At 36.2% G+C, this 22593-nt stretch overlaps 1 protein-coding gene across 14 annotated transcripts in view; it reads left to right on the top strand.

Annotated features, from left to right (window-relative positions):
• The window catches only part of CASK (calcium/calmodulin dependent serine protein kinase), a 361531-nt gene that overhangs the window by 263790 nt on the left and 75148 nt on the right, over positions 1-22593 (top strand). For 10 of the 14 annotated variants that reach the window (XM_019747873.3, XM_019747872.3, XM_019747868.3 and 7 more), the window contains exons 10-11: positions 10711-10810; positions 14509-14526. In XM_019747873.3, coding sequence (XP_019603432.1) covers positions 10711-10810; positions 14509-14526 — 118 coding nt within the window. The remainder of the gene's footprint in view (positions 1-10710; positions 10811-14508; positions 14527-22593) is intronic. The other 4 variants (XM_019747875.3, XM_019747874.3, XM_019747869.3 and 1 more) reach the window with 1 other exon arrangement.

Genomic DNA, 22593 nt, shown 5'->3' with positions numbered 1-22593 from the left:
TCAATGGAAACAATACCGAATTAGAATTGGAACTAGAATTGAACAACCATCAGAAAGCAGTAAAAATCCCCACTACCTTGGGATACTAGAAAATGTTTTCAAATTACTTTTCTTATCTTTTCTTTGTTCTTTCTAGGTACGTTTCTCCTTTTACTACTCTCCCTATCCTCCACCTCACACACACACACAAAATTAGTAATTACCCCATATAGGGAGCCCATTTGACTTTAAAAAATTTTTTTAAATACTCAGTATAAAATAATGGAGTCTTTTCAGCAGTAGGCAAACATTTTATAGAATAGCATTTCTCCCCTCCCCCTCAAAAGAGGATACTCTATTCTTTTACGGTCTTAAAATAAACTTATGTTTGGCTTGCTTTTGATAACTGTAAAAAAAATTTAACTCTTTCCTCTATGTGGTTGATTGGATAGTAGTCCCTCTTAGCCACACAACTCCTGCCAACTATAAAACTTTTATTTGTATTTTCAGATATGTCATAAGTTGCAATAATATTGTTCATTATTATTCAATCCTTGAAATATGTGAATAGTTGTGTATAACTCTAGATTTATAAGAACATTTATATGAATTTTAGGAAAACTATATAGGCCACAGTATTATCCTATACAGCTGAACTTTCCAACATAGTAGCCACAAGCCACATGTAGCAATTTAAGTTAAAATTAATTCAAAGGTCAGTTCCTCAGTCACACTAGTACATTTCGAGTGCTCGGTAACCATATGTGGCTAGTGGCTACTATATTGGATAACGCACATACAGGACATTTCTATCATTGCAGAAAGTTCTCTTGGACAGCTCTGCTACACAGAGCCAGGGAAATTTTATTTTAAAGATTTTATTGGGGAAGGGGAACAGGACTTTATTGGGGAACAGTGTGTACGTACTTCCAGGATTTTTTCCAAGTCAAGTTGTTGCCCTTCCAATCGTAGTTGTGGAGGGCGCAGCTCAGCTCCAGGTCCAGTTGCCATTGTTAGTTGCAGGGGGCGCAGCCCACCATCCCTTGTGGGAGTCGAGGAATTGAACCGGCAACCTTGTGGTTGAGAGCCCACTGGTCCATGTGGGAATCAAACCGGCAGCCTTCGGCGTTAGGTGCGTGGAGCTCCAAGCAGCTGAAGCACCGGGCTGGCCCCAGAGCAAGGGAAATTTTAACATGCCATTGTTGGGTGATGGTTATTCCCAGTCAAGTCTTTCTCCCAGTTGTTTTTAGAGCAGAGATTCAAACTGGCTCTTCTCTCTTTGCTTTAAAAGTCTTTGGCAAAAATAGTTATTAATATGGCGCCCCAAGAAGTTTCCCAGGACTTTTATTTCTTTGTTTTGGTATACACCCAAACCAGTGTCGCCTACAAAAGAAAAAATCTTATTATCCAAAGTGAATTTTGGTCAGCTGTTTTTAAAGTTAGTTTCCTCCCTACCCCACAACCCCCGCAAAGAATCCATTAATTATGCTTCTTTTTCAGTTCTTCCCTAAAGTCTTCGTAACTCTAATGCTGCTTTGGCCTATGTGACATTACTCTCTTTGGGGCTGAACGTTTCATTGACCAAATACAGGGCTCAGGTTTGCTCCATCACAAGAAACATACGCTGTATTTCTCCCAGTGCCACAAAATCAGACTTGGGCCTAAAATAGCCAAAGTGGTGACTAAGATTCATTTGGACAGGGCCAAGCTGTCACAGCAGAAAGGGGTCATGTGAATTTACCACATCCCTTTGGAAGGATATTTAAAGTTTCAAGACCCACCAAACAATCTAGAATTAGGAACATCAGCATTTACTGTTTTTCCTTCTGCCACGGCTGTGTTCCTTTGAGTGATTCAGCCACTCTGGTTAAAGCATGTTACACTTACCCTCCTCAGGGAACTAATTCTCCTCATTCTGCCTCTCCTGTAAGCTTCTAGAACAGAGATTGCAATTTCCCTGGCTTCCAGAGCCCACCACACAATTTATTTTCACAAACGAACGGCTAGGCACCCATCCTTCTATCCAGACACTATTTTCAAGCTTCTCAAATGGTGGGCAGCAACTAAATTTTTATGACTCCCTTTGAAATGATTAAAAAGAAAGTTCTCAGAAAGCAGGAGAAAATTACTTTTGTTACTTAGAGGTAGGACATTTTTATTGTTGGTGGCAAGAAGAAAGAGAAGGAATACAGTATTATGGGAAGGAGTGGGCTCTGGACCTACATTGCCTGGGGTGAATCCTGGCTCTGACACACGTTGTATAACTTTGAACAAGCTTAAATTCTCTGTGTCTCAACTTCCTTATCATAATGATAATAGCTAACTCATAGGGTTGTAAGGTTTTAATGAATTAATATTACAGCAATTAGCATACTACCTGTTAGTCATAAGTGCTCCATCGAGATTATTGGCTATTAATATTATTATTGTTTTTATTTGTTTTATTATGATTTTAGTGTTAATAACTTTGATTTGGTACTCTATTTATAAATAACTGTAATTCTTCAGTGGACACTCCACACCATTTTAACTTTTTTCCCAGTCATTGACGTTAACATTTTGAGGTTTTTTTAAAGGCTATTTAAAAATGTGTAGACCACGAAAACTTTCACTGGATAATCTCTATTTCTGTATTTCTTCCAAAATATTAATAACTATGCTTAGATTTTTCTGACCATTTAGATCATTTTCCTTCACAGTATCTAGAAAGAAAGGATCTTATACTTGTGATATAGCATTCACTTCTCTTCCATTATTCTCCTCTAGTATCATATCCATTGTGTGATATACATTCTTTAGAGCACTGGCTTTCCAAGTGCAATTCCCCAGACCAGCAGCATCACCATCACTTAGGAACTTAATAAAAATACAAACACTCAGGCTCAAGTGCAGTCAGGCAAGAAAACAAAATAAAAGGCATCCAGATTGGAAAGAAAGTAAAATTGCCTTTGTTTACATGATGACATGATCCTGTATATAGAAAATCCTAAGGAATCTTCAAAAAGAAACTATTAGAAATAACATGTTTAGCAAGGTCATAGGATATGAGATCAATATATAAAATTGAATTGTGTTTCTATATATGAGCAATGAACAATCTTAAAATTAAACAATTCCACTCACAATAGCATCAAAAAGGATGAACTACTTAAGAACAAATTTAACAAAAGAAGTATAAGCCTTATAAACTAACATTGCTGAGAGAAATTAAAGAGAATCTAACTAAATGGAGCGATATTTAATGTTCGTGAATCGGAAGACTCAATAGTATTAAAATAATAGTTCTTTCCAAATTGATCTATAGATTCAACACAATCCCTATCAAAGTTTTAGCAGATATTGTCAAACTGATCCCAAAATTTATATGGAAATGCAAAGGACCTAGAATAGCCAAAACAATCTGTAAGAAAGAACAAAGTTGGAAGACTCATACTTTCCAATTTCAACACTTACTATAAAGCTACAGGCATCAGGACACTGTGATGCCAGTATGGTATGAGGATAGGCATGTAGATTGTGGAGCAGAATTAAGAGTTCAGGAATAAACACATATATGTGGTCAGTTGATTTTCAACAAAAGTTGCCAAGGCAATTCAATGGGGAAGGTAAAGTCTTTTCAACAACTGGTGCTGGGGCAGTTTGATATCCACATACAGTAAAAGACATAAAAGGCTACCTATTGGATGATTCCATTAATTTGTAATATAGAGAATAGGTATTTATATCTATAAATCCATAGAGAGAAAAAGCAAATTGGTAATTTCCTGGCACTGAGTAGTGACTGCTTAATAGGTATAGGGATTGGGGTGGGTGGGAGATATAAAGATGTTTTGGAAACTAGACAGAAGTGGTGGCCACATAGCATTTTGAATCTATTAAATATCACTGAATCGTACCCTTTAAAATGGTGACTTTTATGTTATGTAGATTTCACATAACCCACATTTTTTAAGCCATGAGACAAAATATTCTTAAATACTGGCTTTCACTTTGGCACACTTGAAGGATATGCCGCGGTACCATAGTAACAGTGGCTAACTACACCACTCAGCTCACCCAAGATGTCACCCCTCCCTCCCTCAGCCCTAGGCATGCAGGAGGTTAGAGGGGTGCATCTTTATTGGAAAGCCCCTTAGGTGACTGTGATATGTCCACCTTATTGAGAGTTACTACTCTAAAGAACAAACTGTAATGGTTCCAGAAAAATCCATCATATGTGCTTACGACTATAATTCAATGACAAGGAGATCGCTTCCAGTTTTTCATGGCCATAAATACTGTTGCATTGGCTATTTTCATTAATAAATCTTTGTACAGCTCTGATTATATTCTTAGGGTAAGTTCTCTGCTACTGAAATTGTTGGCATCAAAGTTTATACATGTACTTAAGGGTTTTTTTGGGGGTTTTTTTTATTGGGGAATATTGGGGAACAGTGTGTTTCTCCAGGGCCCATCGGCTCCAAGTTGTTGTCCTTCAGTCTAGTTGTGGAGGGCGCAGCTCAGCCCCAAGTCCAGTTGCCGGTTTCAATCTTTAGTTGCAGGGGGCACAGCCCACAATCCCATGTGGGGAATTGAACTGGCAACCTTGTTGTTGAGAGCTCGCGCTCTAACCAACTGAGCCATCCAGCCGCCCCAAGATTTTTTATCTCTGTAACTAACTTGCCCTCCAAAAGGTTTTTACCCAAACAGGTATTTTTGATGGTGAATTTATTGTTTTCACAATTGAACCTTTTTCTCATTCAGTAAGTTTTGTAAAACTAGTCTATGCCAAAATATAACACATTATTCATTTTACTTTGCTGAAATTTCAAGATGATTACTTATGACTGGTTATAGTAGTATCAATACTAAACAGTCAGAAATTGTTCCTTTCCATATTTGTACTTTGATTTTGGCATTTAATCTCTTCAGCAGGCTGCAGGAGACAACAAATCCCTAATGAGAAAATTATTTGGATAATTAGAAGCATTAACATCATTTTCAGACTGTGTTTCAAACTGTAGATTTAAAAAAGTTTATGGAACCCTGCATGTGATTTGAATTATTATCACACACTTCTTTTTATTTTTCTTTATGTCATTATTTTATTTTTGCATCTGTAAATTACGATGGAAAATTTTTTCCCCATTTTGGTTACCAGACATTTCATATGTTGGGGTTCTTTTTTTTTCACTCTTTTATTTCATACTAAGCTCTAGAATTTCAATATTTCAGTTTTTAAAAATCCTTTAGAAACAATACTTTCTTTAATAAACTACATAGGCCTGAGCAGGGGACTAGATATGAAGATCATATTTTCTCAAACTGAGGGGGAAAAGCCCCGTTTGAGAAAATGCATGGGACAGGCTGTGCAGTCTAGGCTGTCTAGAAAATCTGTGCTCTGTGTGTTCCTTAAGGAGCCACACCTGTACTCACCCTGGCTGTCCTCTACTTGAAGGAGTTGCTGAGCAAGGGTAGGATGGAAAGGTGGGGAGAGCACTAGGGGCGTGTCTGTGAGGGTCTGAGCATGTCTACCTAGGGAAGAGGCTCAGGAGGGAATCTGTTCTAGAAATCATGCCTTTTGCTTCATGAGTTATTTCTATGTCTAGAGAGCAGATTTCCCCACAGTGAAGTATGTTGAAGAAATTCTATATAAATAGAAGCAAGATTCTTTATTTGGGTAAGTTTATTGCAATCAGTTCAGGACATGGTGAGTTGAATCCATGTGATTCAATTTAAGGGAAATCATTTGTTCCTTGTATATATAGAAAGTGAGGGAGATTTCTGATGACTTTCTATAATTTTCCTTTATTGATTTTGCAAATTGCAAAAGTATAGCCTGCATGCTTCTCTGACTTACTCATTGGTCTCTTGGATTCCTGAGCTTTGCAGAACTAGAAAAAGGTTGTTTAAGGAATCCTGTTTTCCAGTACTTTATAGAGCTGCACTATCCAATGCAGTAGCCACTAGCCATATGTAGCTACTTAGATTTTAATTTTAATTTATTAATATTAAATAAAATTTTGAATTTGATTTCTCAGTTGCAGTAGCCACATTTCAAGTGCTCAGTACCCCATGTGGCTTATGACCACTGTATTGGATAACACAGGTATAGAACATTTCTCTCACTGCAGAAAGTTCTAGTATTGTACAACACCGCTGTCTGGAGTATTGGCACCTCTGAGAGCAATGATTACGCCTGTGCAGCACCTTTTGAAAGGTCAACCAGGAAGCTCTAATAGCTGCCTTTTGGCATTTGTCCCCTTTCTATTAATTCGACGAGAACTAACTTAAGGATTTCTCAAGGACCTTTGTGCCCTAATAAAAGCCAACATTTATGTAGTCTTTTCATGTCATGAGGGTTTGTGTAGAGGCAGTAGGTTAGCATAGCAGTTGTGGGCTCCAGCTACTCAGAGCAGTAAATCTAGTATCTGAAAGGCATCTTTGAGTCTAAAAACTGAAAACTATTATTCTGATATGAGCAGTTGCATAAATCATAATTAAAGTGATTTTGATCCTCCTACATTGATTTTACAAAGCAGTTCTATTAATTTGATTCTGAAACGTAGAATTTATTACTTCCTAAGTTAGGCAGTGTGGCTTCTAAAGACCATCTTTATAAAGTACTTTTTCATAGACTAAAAGGATTCCTAAGATATCTATGCCATGCAATTGCTCTTAACTATAGCCATGTCTACTACGCTTATAAATCTCATTTTTAGTTTTCTTCAGAGAAGATAGCATGGCCTCCTTCATTAGTATATCCTGACTTAATGTTATGAAATTCCAGGTTTTAGACCTGTGTTTAGGTTATGCTTGAGTATCATATCTATATAGGCTATGCTGACTATGATAACTTCATAGTCTCTCCATATAGTTACAGCCAAATGATAACTTTGGCTGTAATTATGTGGAGAGAGATCAAAAGTTCTGATTGAATCTATGATCTCATCATCTAGGACTTAATTCTTAAATGTAATCGACCCAAATCCTTTAACATCTCTACCTTGAAATGATTTTCTAGCCTTTTAGTTACCTCTGTTCAGCCTCACCCTTTCCAAGTTTAAGGCTTTGAGTTCAGTGTTCTGCATCCTATTAAGATGACCCTCTCTTGAATTCTGTGTCACATTCATATTTGTATGTCCCTGTGCTGGGCTTTTCCCCCTCAGTATATTATATTATAACTATGTGTTACCTTGCCATTTGGGTACAATGCCAGTTATTCTACATCTTATACTTGTGTATTTTGTATTTAGACTTGTTAAAGTGTACCTGCCCTGTGTCTATCAAGCTTCATGGTGCTTGTTTCTGAGCTCAGTTAGGGGGCACCAAAAAGGGAGTACACATTGGTTTTTTTGCTGTTGTCTTCAAGTCAGTTATACGTGTGTTCAACTCCTGTGTTCCTTACTTAATAATTTTGTTGCCTTCTTAAGTTCATTTAGTAGTTTAACATAGCAGAAGTCTGAGCTAACCCATTTCTTGTTTTCCACTTCCTTAAATGAGACACACAATCATCTAGCTGAGAGCATTCCATTTTGATGTTTGGCATATGAACTATAATTATGATTAAGTTAAGAATTAATTCCTTGTAGTTCTCTTTTTCTTTGCATTTAGAATCTGCCTTCTCCTTTCTAGGTTAATTGGCTTAGAAAATTGCATCTTTAGTATTAGTTATCTTAACAGCTTGTGAATAGTCTCCTTAACTCGAAATTGATATGTTTTACTCTCAGAACATACTAAAGTATACCTACTAAATTAGATAGAAAACTTATTTATTAAGGATTTAATAAAGTAGGAAGTTTGAAGAACTACTTGTATAAGATCTGAGCTCTTTAATAGTAGTAATGTAGTACAAGGGGTTAGCAAACTCCTGCCTGGAAGTCAAATCTAGCCCACCACCGATTTTTATATATAAAGTTTTACTGGAACACAGCATGAACATTCATGCACATATTGTCTATGGCTGCTTTTCACACTACAATGGCAGAGTTGAGTCATTGCCTTCAAGCCTAAAATATTTACTGTCTGACCCTTTACAGACAAAGATTGTTGACACCTAGAATAGTAAAAACCCTTGAACTGTGGAGCATAGTTAGAGGACCTCAATTCTGCCTACTACTGATTCTATCTCAAAGTTGGCAGCAACCTTAACAGGTTGCTAAGCCTCTCTGAACCTGTTTCCTCATCAACAGAATGAGTCTCTTAGAATGAATCATCTCTAAAGTTGACTCCAATTCTAATAAAATTCTCAAAATCCATAAAGTGTTTTGGAACCATTTTGCCGTATTACCTAATAGCTTTGTGTTGAAAATTCAAACCACATGCAGTCACTGAGTTTAAAGAACTAAATAAACAAAACTGCTAGCCATAAAACAGATAAATTAGGAACTTGCTACTATTATTTCAAAAGAATTTACCTCTCAGGGCTTTTTTAAATAGTGCTTTTCTAGTAGTATAAGTATTTCTAGATCTTTGACTACAGTAGTAACTAGAACAGGCCTTGAAACATAAAACTACCATATACCAGAGGGAAAGGGGGGATGGGGAAGTTGAAGAGGGCAAAGGGAGTCAAATATATGGTGAAAGAGGGAAACTTAACTTTGAATGATGACCATACAATACAATATACTGATAATGTATTATAATATTGTACACTTGAAACTTATATAATCTAAGTAACCAATGTCACCCCAATAAATTTAATTTAAAAAAGAAACTCAATTGAATCTTCATTTGGAAATAAAAATAAAACATCTCTAAAATTTTAATCTCAGTGTGTGGGAAGCATATGATTTGATTTGTAAAAATTCCATTCCCACCCACTTTTTAGGGAACATGTATAATACGTAAAGTGAAATAAGCTTCTACTGTAGAAAGAAGAACTCAGCATTCAGTACTGTTTTTTATCGTGGTAGCTGACCATAAAATTCCACATAAGAACCTCTCCTGCATTAACCCTAGACTTTTGCAAATCTAAAAAGTTGCCTGGCACGGTATCAAGATCACTTTTCTGCTTTTTGCTCTTCCCTTTCTGCAGTCTGTCTCTTTTTCAATTTCTGTTTATAGAAAGAAACCCTAACATGCCCCCCAAAAAAATTTAATTTTGTGGAAATGTATTTCTATTACTGTTTCCATGTATTTAATAAATGCCTACACACATGAAAGATTTATCTTCCTTTTCAAAAAATAATCCAAGAGTTCAATATTTAAAATTTAGACTTAAGATTACTTCAGTGAACTGATACTTAGACTACCTAAATGAGCAATTCTTCCTAGACCAGAAAAAGGCTGTGCTCATGTTCTAGCAGTAGATTAGTAGGGTTAGTAATCATTTGCATTTACAAAATGCTTTACAGTTTACAAAGCATTTTCATATACATAATGACTTTTGACAATCCTATAAGGTAAGTTAAGTCGGTTTTACTATTCTCACTTTACAAAGGAGAAAACCCCAAAAGGTTAAATGATTGACTCAAGTAACATCACGCAGCTGGAAAGTGCCAGAGCCAAGGAACACACCCAGATATTTTGCCCTACACCTAACACTCGCAGAATTGAACACTTTTACAAAATAACTGTTAGCGTTCTTCTTGTTACTGAAGCAATAATTCCCAACGTTTTTCCACCCAGCGTCCTAAGGGATGTCCTGCACTCAATATGTCAGTGATTCTCAACTAGGAATCAGGGCAGGCTATGCATGTGGTTTAAAAGAGTCACGTGTAGTTGATTCTGCTCTGTGGCCTGATTGAGAAATACTATACAGGAGTAACACATAGTCATTGTTAACAAAAAGAAAGGGGGGCTTTAAAGAAAAATGACTCATATTCCTACTTCCCAGAGATAATTAATACTACAAACAGTTTGGTGTATATGTTCAGCCTTTTATATCTATATTAATCTTTTATTCCAAAATAAGATCATAATGTAGATTGTTTTAAAACCTTTTTTTTTTTTAAGATTTTATTGGGGAAGGGGAACAGGACTTTATTGGGGAACAGTGTGTACTTCCAGGCCTTTTTTTTTTTCCAAGTCAAGTTGTTGTCCTTTCAATCTTAGTTGTGGAGGGTGCTATTCAGCTTCAAGTTGTTGTCCTTTCAGTCTTAGTTGTGGAGGGCGCAGCTCAGCTCCAGCTCCAGCCACCGTTTTCTAGTTGCAGGGGGCACAGCCCACCATCCCTTGCAGGAGTCGAACCGGCAACCTTGTGGTTGAGAGCCCACACTCCAACCAACTGAGCCATCCGGGAGGCAGCTCAGCTCAAGGTGCCATGTTCAATCTTAGTTTCAGGGGGCACTGCCCACCATCCCTTGTGGGACTCGAGGAATCGAACTGTCAACCTTGTGGTTGAGAGCCCACTGGCCCATGTGGGAATCCAACCGGCAGCCTTCGGAGTTAGGAGCATGGAGCTCTAACCGCCTGAGCCACTGGGCCGGCCCTAAAACCTTCTTTATGTAGTTCATCACAAGCCTCTTTCCATTTCATTAGACATCCTTCTGCATCATCATTTTATAGAGACATTGTGTGGTACGTGTTTGAATTCAAGATGTAATTGGTTTCATATACTTTTGCACCTCCAACAGTATTATTCTGGCATATGCATACATGATTGATTTGAAGAAATCCAAAATTATTTAAAAGCTACCCCTTTTCTAGCTGTCATCTGTGTATTTGACTTTCTGAGTAATCCTTAAATAACCATTTGTTAACTTTTTATATTTATATATTTGTTTTAATGTTTTTTCATCTCTGCTTTAGGGTGCAGTACTAGCAGCTGTGTCAAGTCACAAATTCAACTCATTCTATGGGGATCCCCCTGAAGAGTTGCCAGATTTCTCAGAAGACCCTACCTCCTCAGGTAATTGGATCATTCATTCATCAGTGTGAATCATTTGGTATCTACATCCTTTCTCCTCCATTGTGAATAAACTTTTTTCTGTGACTCTACTCAGCTCCTCCAAGGGATGGTAAGGAAGTTTGTCAGCAACCAAATCCCATCTACATATGTCTGGTTCCTTTTAATTTTAATACCAAAGTTGCTCTCCCCTCCTGCTCCAAAACCAACATTTCATTTTTTTCTTTTTACCTCAGAAATACTTCTTCCCTTTTTCCCTACTTCAGACCTAATGTCGCACTTCATCCAATCCAACGTTGTAGTCGATTTTTTGGAATCTTTCTGATTGTCTTCTGCCTCAACAAAATGTTCTGATGTAAGATTTTCCCCACATCAACCATAACAGAGCAGACTTTGGGACAACATTGCTTTTAATTGAATCTTTCAATGTAAATCTTATGAGTTATCTCTTGAAACAATTTACAAGTTCTCTTTTTATAAAGTCTATAACACAGGTATACAAGCATTCAAGGGAGAAGAACATAGAAGAGTTACCTATGTTGACTAAATGAATGTAGATATTCCTGAAAAAACCCACCAGTGTTCACAAAATTATATTATAAAATGCTCAGATTTTCATCAAGTATCATTCACTAACAATCCATAGGATCCATATATATGTACATGTAAATGCATGTATGTGTGTTACAGTTTTTTTATTTTATTTATGTATTTCTTTATTAATTTAACTCCTGCATCATATGTCCTCTGCCCTAGGTTTTTCTTTTTTATTAGAGTCCCTCAGTATTTGCCATGTAGTTGACATGATACTGTTGATTTGATTTTTGTACTCTTGGACTGGCTCATTCAATATTCATGTATTACCATTGGAATCAAGGCCAGGCCATTCCTAAACATGAGTTGTTTGTCCTTCACAATTAGCAATATAAAAGGAATGGATGTGCTAATAATGCTTCTTTCCTGTTGGAACCATGAGCATTTGTCAGTATTTATGCTTCTTCCTTCATCTGTTTATACACATATGTGCACATACACCTTCACATACACATACACATACACAGAGAGAGTTTCTTACAAATTGGCATGTGTTTATATCTTGTACAAAATAACTGGATTAAGTTTTCCATTCCAGCAGCTATATAGTTCCTCATTTTGACTTTTACCAATTGGGATGTGAGTCTTCCTCTTTTGAGTGAAGGTGATTTCCAAAAACATTCAGAAATGGGAATCTTAGAGAAGAGACTCTGAGGAGAAGACCTTGCTGTTTTCCTCTTGTTCTGACTCAGTAATTACCCAGAGCCCTTACCACATGAAAGGCAAGGCCATGGTTGAGTTTATAGGTATGTTCCCCAGTGCTCCCTATTGTTTCATATCTTTCCTCCTGGTCATTTTGTTCCCTTCACCTGTAGCTTTTTGTTGTTGTTTGTTAGCTAGGAACCTCTTTCTTCTCTCCTCATACTTAGATTACACTTGACCCTATCTAGGGGGAGTGGTTCCAGTAATGATTTTATATTGTGCTGTGACTACATGATATAGTTGCATATTTGGAATATATTTAATACCATTTTCACCTTTAGAAATGGGCCTACAGAGCAGTATGATCCTTGCAATAGCTTCACAGACCTGATCTTTAATGTTGCCCCTTAATATGTGCCTCTGCCTAGTAAGTAAGAGTTTAATGAGCTCTTAAGTGTTCCTTTCTGTGAAAAGTTGGGTTTTTCTTTTAGGGAAAGAAATTGTCTATAGTTATAGACATGCTTATTTTCTATTAAATGCATTTTTATTGCCCAATTTTTTCTGTTTTTTAGTATAACTTCTAAATGATATGGCTGAAATAGTTTCTGATAACAGTACTTGCTTTTTAAACAAACAAAAAAAAAAGAAATGTCTTACACTGTCTTACAGGTAGCCTGAAAGCCTTCAAATGTGTTGCTCACAATTTCGCGTTTCTTCTTCCCTTTCTTGCAGTCACACACTATTTTTTTTTTTTTTTTTGTCTTTTAAAAAAATTTTCTGGATCTTAATGATTTTGTAAGTAGCCTATATCTTCATTTGATATGCTAAAGGTCTGTCTCTGAAATATCTTTAAGTAGCACTGTCCAGCTGCTACAGATAAAATATAGATGAATTATTATGCAATGTACATGCCTGATCACCTACCCTAAATGACGAGAAAGTTTGTATATACTCAGAAGTCAAAGAGGAAAGAAAATTTTGAATAAAATTTTAATATTTCCCTAACTTTCACATAGCTATCAGGAATTATTTGTATGTTCCTAAAATTAATTTTTAATTCCTAAGCCATTTAAAGGGAGGCATTATAATATTTTATCAGCATAATTTATCAAATAGCTATCTGCCAGCAAGTTTCCTGTTCTGCAACCAACAGTAATGGTTGTATGGTCAGTTGCAAAAAGACCTATTATGTATTTTACCTGGATTCACATAAGAACTTTACAGTTTCATAAATTAACACATCTATATTTTTATTTTATTTTTACTTTTTTAATATTTTCATTAATTTTCAAACCTAAATTCTTCTCTGTTTAATTCTAATCTTTAAATTCTGCATCATTTATTTTAAGTTCCCTACATTATCATTTTCACTGTCTTCCTTTTTAAATTGGCATGGGTTTGTTTTACAGTACAAAACACAAAGCACTTTTCATCATTTCCCGAAAGTTCTTTCAAGCCCATGGCAAAAAAAGAAAACTGATCATAGAGCATGTGCTTGTAGGGAGCGAGTGAGAGCATACGGAAGGAGGGGTTAGAGAGAGAACAGTGTAAGGTGACCAACTACCCTTTCTTGAGATGGACTGTCCGTTTTTCATCTTTAAATAAAGCCTTTTCTGTTCTTTCTATGAAATGATGATAAATGGTAGGTTGTGAGATATATTTAATGACCTTCTTTGACAAAATTAAAAGCTGACAATCCTATTTCGGTCCCCCCAAAATTCTATTTAAAATTACAATTTAAAAATGAATTTAAAACAAACTAGCTTCCTAATTTGTCATATATGTTCAGGTATGCTGTTTACATTCTAAAACAATTTTTTTTATTTTTTAAATTTATTGGGGTGACAATTGTTAGTAAAATTACATAGATTTCAGGTGTACAATTCTGTATTACATCATCTATAAATCCCATTGTGTGTGTTCACCACCTAAAACAATTTTTATAAAAGAGATTTTTTTCTTTTTTTGCATTTGATGCTTTTTATTTTATTTTTTATTAAATTTATTGGGGTGACAATGGTTAGTAAAATGATATAGATTTCAAGTGTACAATTCTGTAATACATCATCTATATGTCACATTGTGTGCTCACCACCCAGTCAGTTCTCCTTCCATCACCATATATTTGGTTATTGCAATTAGTCTGTTATACATTCACTGTAATTTGTTGAGTTTAATCTTATGATAAACAGTACATTGACGCTCTGTTACTTAATAGTCCAAAGTGGAAATATTCTGTTCTCATATTTCAAATCAAAGAAGTCAGAATCAGAACCCAGTGTTTTGACAACTGAAACCCTGAACAGTCCCAGTGAATGTGCTCATGGAACACAGGGGCTCACTTTGGGCTCAGCTGGGGAACCACGCTTCCTGGGCTCATCTACTGGGCCCAACTGTGGCTTGATAACCTGCTTGCTCTAAAATCATACTGTTTGTTGTTTGTCCATATGCTGCCTTCCTCCTAGGACTTCTAGCAGCAGAAAGTAGGTATCCCTTTGTTTTCCTCTAAGGTTTAATCTTTTATGCAGAAGTGTTTGGCTTTGCATGGTTTATAATCAGCTTGACTTTTTCCTTGGCTGTTTGTGTTTAGATGTTTAATTATGAATTTTAACACTGCCTGATCATAAACTAAAAACTTAGATATGTTGATTTCCTGAAGCATTGTTATACAAATAATATTAACTTCTCACTTCTTTCATAAGAGGAAAAAGAGGCAGTGTTAAAATTTTAACTGTACTTAATATTATTTCACATCTCAATTTCAAGCATAAATACATTAAATCTGGGGAGAGGGTAACATTTTATTTTGTAGTTTGCTTTCAAGAAAACTGTCAGGGTAAGTGAATTTTCCTTCGACAATTACATAATCTATAAGCAGTTTTTATTACTCTCTGTTACTATTTTCAGTTTATTAATATGGCGCTATGAAATAAACTCCTGAATTCATGTCTCTTAAGTTTTACCATCAGAAAGAATATTGATAAAGAATAATGTAATGGCTAGATTTATATTACAAAGGGATATAATTTGAGTATGTGAGAATATAAAGTAAAAAGTATGGTAGAAATTACACACACATGCACAAATGAATACAAGTAAAACTAAGGCAATCTGAGTAAGATGGTTGGATTGCATCCATGTCAGTATTCCAGTTGTAATATTATACTGTAGTTTTGTCAAATGTCACCAGTGGGGAAACTGAGCAAAGTATACAAGGGATCTCTGTATTATTTCTACAACTGCATATGAATCTATAATTATCTCAATAATAATTTCAATTAAAACAAAAGGATAAACTTTACCTTAACATTGTGCTTCCTGGAGGAAAAATATATAAGAAACAAAGATAAATTAGAAAATCTGGAAGCTAATAATTGAATTCATTGTCCCATTTTGTTGCATTAATTACTTGTAGCTCAAATTGCTGCAGATTTAATACAGTCATGCATGGATTAACAATGGGGATACGTTCTCAGAAATGTATCATTAGGCAATTTCATCGTTGTGCGGACATCATAGAGTGCACTTACACAAACCTAGGTGTAATAGTGTGTGCTATACTTTTATGTGACTGGTGGCACAGTAGGTTTGTTTACACCAGCATCACCACAAACACATGAGTAATACGTTGCACTATGACATTATGACAGCTGTGACGTCACTAAGCAATAGGAATTTTTCAGCTCCATTATAATCTTATGGAAGCACCATTGTATATGTGGTCTGTTGTTGACCAATACATCGTGAACTAGCATATGACTGTATAAAAATATCACAGTATATTAGTTATCTGTTGCTATGCAATGAATAACTGCAAAGCAGCATTTAGCATCTCAGTTTCCATGAGTCAGGAATCTGGGCATGGCTTAGCTGGGGGCCTCTGGCTCAAGATCTCATGAGACTGCAGTCAAGCCTTCGTTCGGAGCTGTGATCTCATGTGAAGGCCCAACTGCAGGGCAATCCTCTTCTAAACTCACTCACATGGTTGCTGACAGGCTTCAGATCCTCACTCGCTATTGGACCTCTCCGTAGGGCTGGCCACAACACAGAAGCTTGCTTCCCTCAGCATGAATGATCAGAGAAGGAGGGCGAAAGTAAGAGAGAGAGGGCCCAAGACAGAAGCCATAGTCTAGAATCTCATCTCAGAAGTGACATCCTATCTCTTCTGCCCTATTCTGTTCATTACAAGTGAGGTAGTAAGTCCAGCCCACACTCCAGGGCAGGGATTGATTATACAAGGGCATGAATACCAGGAGGCAGGGATCTTGGGGGCCATCTTAGAGGCTGCCTGCCACATAAAAGTTAATGACTGTTGAAGTGTAAGGCTCTTCCCATATGTAACTGCTTTTGTTTCTCCAGATTTAGCACCCCTCTCCTTTTAAAAAACACAAAGTCAGCAGACCTATCAAGTCATTTGGGAATGAAAGCATCTTGGAGGTAGCAGGTAGTGCTTTTCCTTAGTTGTGAAGCTTTATTTGAATGGGCATTAACAACCAGCAGAATGTTATTTCAAGTATTTTGACAAATTTGTGCCCAATGATGTTATTGTTTGGAAACAGAGACTATTTTAACAAGCATAACGGTATTAGAATTATAGCATCTGTACGCTAACAGAATATATTTGGAGAGTTTACTTCTTTTAACTAATAAATTTTAAGTTATCTGTACTATAATCTATACATAAAGAATCTAAAGCATTTATCACCATGTATAAGTTTTAATAACTTCAATTAGATACAGCTCAGCTGCTTAAATCCAAAATACAATTTCCATTACAGAATTGCTTATTGCTTATAACTTGATTGATAGCCAGAATTTGCTTTGTACAGTGGGAATAAAAGGTGTTGTCCAGGGGGTAGGGGTAGAGGGAAGAGATTGGTTGCAAAGGAACATGAGGGAACTCTTTTTTTTTTTTTTTAATTGGGGAATATTGGGGAACAGTGTGTTTCTCCAGGGCCCATCAGCTCCACATCGTTATCCTTCAATCTAATTGTGGAGGGTGCAGCTCAGCTCCAAATCCAGTTGCCGTTTTCAATCTTTAGTTCCAGGGGGCGCAGCCCACCATCCCATGCGGGAATTGAATTGGCAACCTTGTTGTTGAGAGCTCTCGCTCTAACCAACTGAGTGAGCCATCCCGCCGCCCCTCCGGGCAGCTCAGTGGCAGCTCATTGTCTTCAATCTAGTTGTGGAGGGCACAGCTCACTGGCCCATCTGGGAATGGAACGGGCAACCCTGCTGTTCAGAGCTCATGTTCTAACCAACTGAGCCATCTGGCCGCCCTGAGGGAACTCTTTTTGAAGTAATGAAAATGTACACTTAAATTGGGGAATTTTAACTTAATAAATTATACCTTAGCAGATTTTTTTTTTAATGCTATTGTGCTTGCAAAGAGGGGGCTTTGACTGAGTGGGTGATATGAATGTCTGTGTAGAGATTCAGTGTTGTAGAAATAGGATTGCTAACATGGTAGGAAAGAGAGGTTACTAATAACTCTTCAGACGAAGCTAGACTAGATTCAGATGCTGAATTTTCTCAGTGATACTAGCTTTTATAACTATACATATAATTTTTTAAATATACATATACAAATCTTTGTTACTGAAAAAACTGCATACATGGGTAGGCAGTGTATATATTTATCAAAACTCATTGAATGGTACACTTAAGATTTGTATATTTCGCTCTACGTAAATTTTACCTGAAAAAGAGAGAAATATTAAAATCCATGCTAAAGTGTTTAGGGGTGAAGTGTACTGATGTTGCAAATATCACAAACTGTTAGCAATTGTAGAATCTAGGTGGTGAGTACAATTCTTTCAATGTTATATGTTTGAAATTTTTCATAGTAAAACATAGAGGGAAATAGTTTTAAGACAGACCCACCCTACTTTGAGAACTTTTTTGTTTAAACATTCTACTATTTATTTTTCTGTCCTCCCTTCAGGTTATTTTTACTCAGTCAACTTTTTTATGAAATTTTTTCACTCTTGTAATGAAATTCTTTTAGACTCAATGTTTTTATTGACCTTAAAAGCATATTCCTCTTTAAAGAAATAGACTCAGGGACAGTTTTACAACATTTGACAGATTTATGCCTTTTTTGACTATTATTTCATAATAGCAGCAGAAAACTTTTGAGAAACTTGTTTGTATCAGTGAGATTTTTTAGAAAAAATAGAAATGTTCACAGTTAAAATGTTCGATTATCAACCTAATTTTTAGATACAAACTTATTACCAAATGAGTCATGCAGAAATTAAAGTACTGTTCTGAAGGCAAGGCTTGATTGCTTTCTAATAAATTTATCATTGTGAAAGTTTGGACCAAAGTCTCAGAAAATAAACCTTATATGGTAAATAGAATTGAGATTAAAGAGAGAATAGAAATTAGGTATCATCTCATTACCAAATGCAAATTATTCAGCTGCCTTGTTGAGGGTGCGATATGGTTTCAGGGGGCGCCAGTCTAGAGTGGATTGTTAGAGACCTGAGTTCTAGGTCTCACTCTTCTGCTCACTGCTGTGGCCCCAGGGTCATTTAACCCTGCTGAGCCTCTGATTTTTCAAATATAAAAATACTTACTTGCAGGACAGGGTTATTGTGGAATCATATAAGGTAATAAGTATAAAAGCACTTTGGAAATCATAAACTGTTATACAAATACAAGTATTAAAATAATCTTCACTATGACTTTAAGGAAACTGCTATAAAATTAAATGTTTTCTGTGATTTTGTTATAATACTTTTATTTTTAATTTTTCAGAATTTGCTCAGGAAAAATCATTTTAATTAAACATGTTTTTATTGTGTTTTTTTGTACAAAGCACTCTGCAAGTGAAGCCTGGAATGCAAATGTGAATAGGATACCTACATCCTGCCATTAAATAAATTGGCCTCTAAGGAGGTGAACTCGTGCTCTTTATTTATTGATTTTCTTCAAGGTAGTTACAAGTTTATACAAAGGTCTTATAGAAAAAAACACCCTATTCAGTTTTTGAGAAAAGTGAAGAGTTCTTTCAGATATGACAGTAATGATCAACAAAATAAATATTAGTAGCAGCTTAAGTGTGTGTGTGTGTGTGTGTGTGTGTTGTATTAATTATTACTGCTGCCTCTGTGTTTAAAACAAATAGCAATGGGAAAGCCCTAGAAATGTCTTTGTATACATTTATATTTTATAATGAATTGGAAAAATTATGGGACTTTTTGATGGACTTGATACTGAACTACAGAAATCAATTACACACGCCTATCAGACTAAGAATGTATTCTGTGGTTCTGCTGGTCATACCCAAAGAAAGAAATAACAGAACTAGAAGAGGTGTCAATGGAAAGTGTTAAAATTATCAAGGGTGAAGAAAGATTTTGAAGTTAGACCAAAAATGTGTTCACTTTTAAACGAGGAAGGAAAAATTGATTAAAAACCAATTTTCCTACCTAATTACAGAAACTTAAAATTAGGGGCACATTTCAGAGTTTGCAATAGGCAACTTGAGTACAGCTATGGAAATGCTTCCTTTCGTGATTGGAAATTCACAAAGTTAATCACATTAGAGTACAAGATAAGACTATAAATCAGTTCAGAAAAGGTAACAGATTCAAGGAGGTTAAATAGAACTGTTGACCTGCTGGGTCTTGCCTCCTGGAAACATAGGCTAATAGATGCCTTTGTGCTTTCCAACAAAGCATCCCCTGGGCCCTTACAAGCAGATTAGACCCTAGGTGAAGGTGTTGAATTCCTGCTCATCCATCTCCTCTCTGAGGCTCTAGGAAGCCTTCTTCAATGCCACTTTGTTTTTACCTCCTCTATGTCACATTTACATCAGGGTATAGAATAGGCTGTGCACTTTACACAGCAGCCTGAAAGTCCCTTCCTCGAGGCCAGAGATTACACCTGTTTTCTCTGAAGCCCCTGCCTAGCATCTGGCAAAAAGCAGGAACGTTCAATAAAGGTTTTGGTTATTGCCTGACCCGATAGGGTTCAAGTTCTTTTTTCACCTCCACATCCATGCATAAACCACGTGTAGCTTCTTGTTAAAGGTTTCCCCTGTGTTTCCTGGTATGTCCAATTAGTAAGTCAGTTAAAGCATAGACTTCGGAGACAGACACACCGGAATTGAGTCCTGACTCCGCCACTTAGAGCTGTGACCTTCCTTGGCCTCTCTGAAGCGCAGTTCCCTGTCTGGAAAAGTCGGGTAATATATCTACCTTACTGTGTTGTCCTGGGGATGTGCCTGGCACATAATAAATAAACACTCAAGAATTGGGAGCTGCTGTTATTATGATGTTTCTTTAGTACTGAATTAATTCAGTGAATACTTTGTGGATGTTATAAAATGAATCAAATATAGACCTGCCTTATGGACCTCACATGAGACAGAGAAAAGAATAGTGAGCAAGTGCACACATAGGGTTACCAGTGGAGTGTGTTAGTGGGACAGGAATAACAGAGCTTTGGGAGTTCACAGACCAACAAATGATACGTCCCTGGTCTGGTACAGCCCAAGTTACTTCACAGCCATTACACTTGCCATCTTAGTATTTGCTAGATACAGTGTCGTTTTATTTTAATCTTATAGTATTAATAAACTGCTACCTAGACTATATCAGCATCAGCGATGCTGGAAAGAAACAATAAAAACTAGATAAGATTTCACTAAGATAACTGAGTGAAAATGATAACTAGGTTTCTGATATACGTTGAATTTTTTTAATATACAGAAAAAATTTTCACTAGTATTTTTTTATTGTAGTTTCATAAGTTCAGAAGTTTAGAACTGACTTTAGTAATTTTATAAACCTGGTACCATTTAATTGTGTGGTTGATAGTGTGTTGGTGTCAGAAATTCAGTGGGACATTTGGGACTAATTTCTTCACATCATCTCTTGCTTTCTAAGGCTCTCAGTAAGGGATGACGAATGAGCTGGCTTTGATCTAATTTCCAGGTTTTCTTTCCTACTCAGAACAAAGTAAAAATCTTGAAAGAGTAGGTTGAAGGAAGTCGATTAGATTAATCTTTTCAGGAATAGCAGGGGAAATGCGAACTGATTTCCACCTTATAGGTAAGTGTAATTATTCAAAATTTAAAAGCATCCACAGTCCCTTCAACAGTGAATGGTTAAACTATGGTACATCCATGCCATGGACTATGACCCAACATTAAAAAGGATTAAACTATTGGTACATGCAACAACCTGGATGAATCGCCAGAGAATTATGATGGGTCAAAAAAGCCAATCCCAAAAGGTTACACACTGTATGTTTTCATTTATTTAGCACACTTGAAATGACAAAATTTTAGAAATGAAGAACAAATTAGTAGTTGTTAGGGGTTAGGAGGGGTTGGATAGTTGGGAAATGAGTGTGACTATAAAGGGGCAACAGGAAGGATCCTTGTGGTGACAGAAATATTCTGTAGCTTGACTTGTATCAGTGTCAGTATCTCGGTTGTGGTGTTGTATGAGTTTCACAAGATGTTACCTCACCATTGGGGGAAATCGGGTGAAGGTACATGATGAGAGATCTCTGTATTATTTCCTTCAACTGCATGTGAATCTGCAATGATCTCAAAATAAATAGTCATAAAGTTTTTAAAAATTAGCCACAGTAATTCCCACATGGATAACCACTTGACTTGTGGCTTAAGCTCCAAATCTTTAATATAATTAAATAGTACTGCACAAAGCAGTTGCTTATATAGCAACTTTTATTTTCTAGTGTGGAAAACTTGGAACATATGGATGAGAACAAAATGAAGTATAAATAGGAAAATAAAGATAATTCCTGTTACCCTTTTGGTGTATTTCATTCTGGTTTTTTTCTGAGTTTGTGTATGTGTATTTTTTTCAATCATAATTGGGAATATGTAGTTTATGTGGTTTTCTATTCTGCTTTCTTGAATTTTATATCATGAGGTTTTTTCTATGTCTTTAAAATTCTTCAAAAACAATTTTCATTTGGCTATATATTCCATTATATGGATGGTCTATAATTTATGCAATCATTCTCTATCAGCTATTTTTCCATCTTATATGATAAATATCCTTATAAATAAATATTTTTCTACATTTTCTATTTTTTTCTTAAGTTGGGTGTTTGTAAATGGTATTTCTGAAAGTGCATGAGCATTTTTAAGGCTCTTGGGTGTATGTTACCAGATTGCTTTCTGAAACAGTGGTACTCATTTACATTCTCACCAATAAGTGTATGCAAATGGATAAAGTCCAAGACCAGAAGTAATTAGAAACAGCACAGAGTTCTAGAACAGAAAGATTCGAGATTTTTATCTTTATCTAAAGCAGGGTTTCTATTGACATTTTAGGCTGCATAATTCTTTCTTGGGGGTAGGGAGCTGTCCTTGGCATTGTAGAATGTTTAATAGCATCCCAGGTCTCTACCCACTAGATGACAGTAGCACAACCTGTTCCCCACCACCACAATTGTGACAACCAAAAATGTCTCCAGCCATTGCCAAATGTCCCCCCTGGGGAGCAAAATCGCCTCTGGTTGAAAACTACTGATCCAAGACTTAATTGTGTAATGAGGCTCTT

Source organism: Rhinolophus sinicus, chromosome 18 (genome assembly GCF_057876585.1).
Source record: "Rhinolophus sinicus isolate RSI-liver-muscle chromosome 18, RSI-T2T, whole genome shotgun sequence".
In the NCBI taxonomy this organism is placed as follows: domain Eukaryota; kingdom Metazoa; phylum Chordata; class Mammalia; order Chiroptera; family Rhinolophidae; genus Rhinolophus; species Rhinolophus sinicus.
Note: the sequence above shows the minus strand (reverse complement) of the source record. Positions and strands in the feature narration are given on the sequence as shown.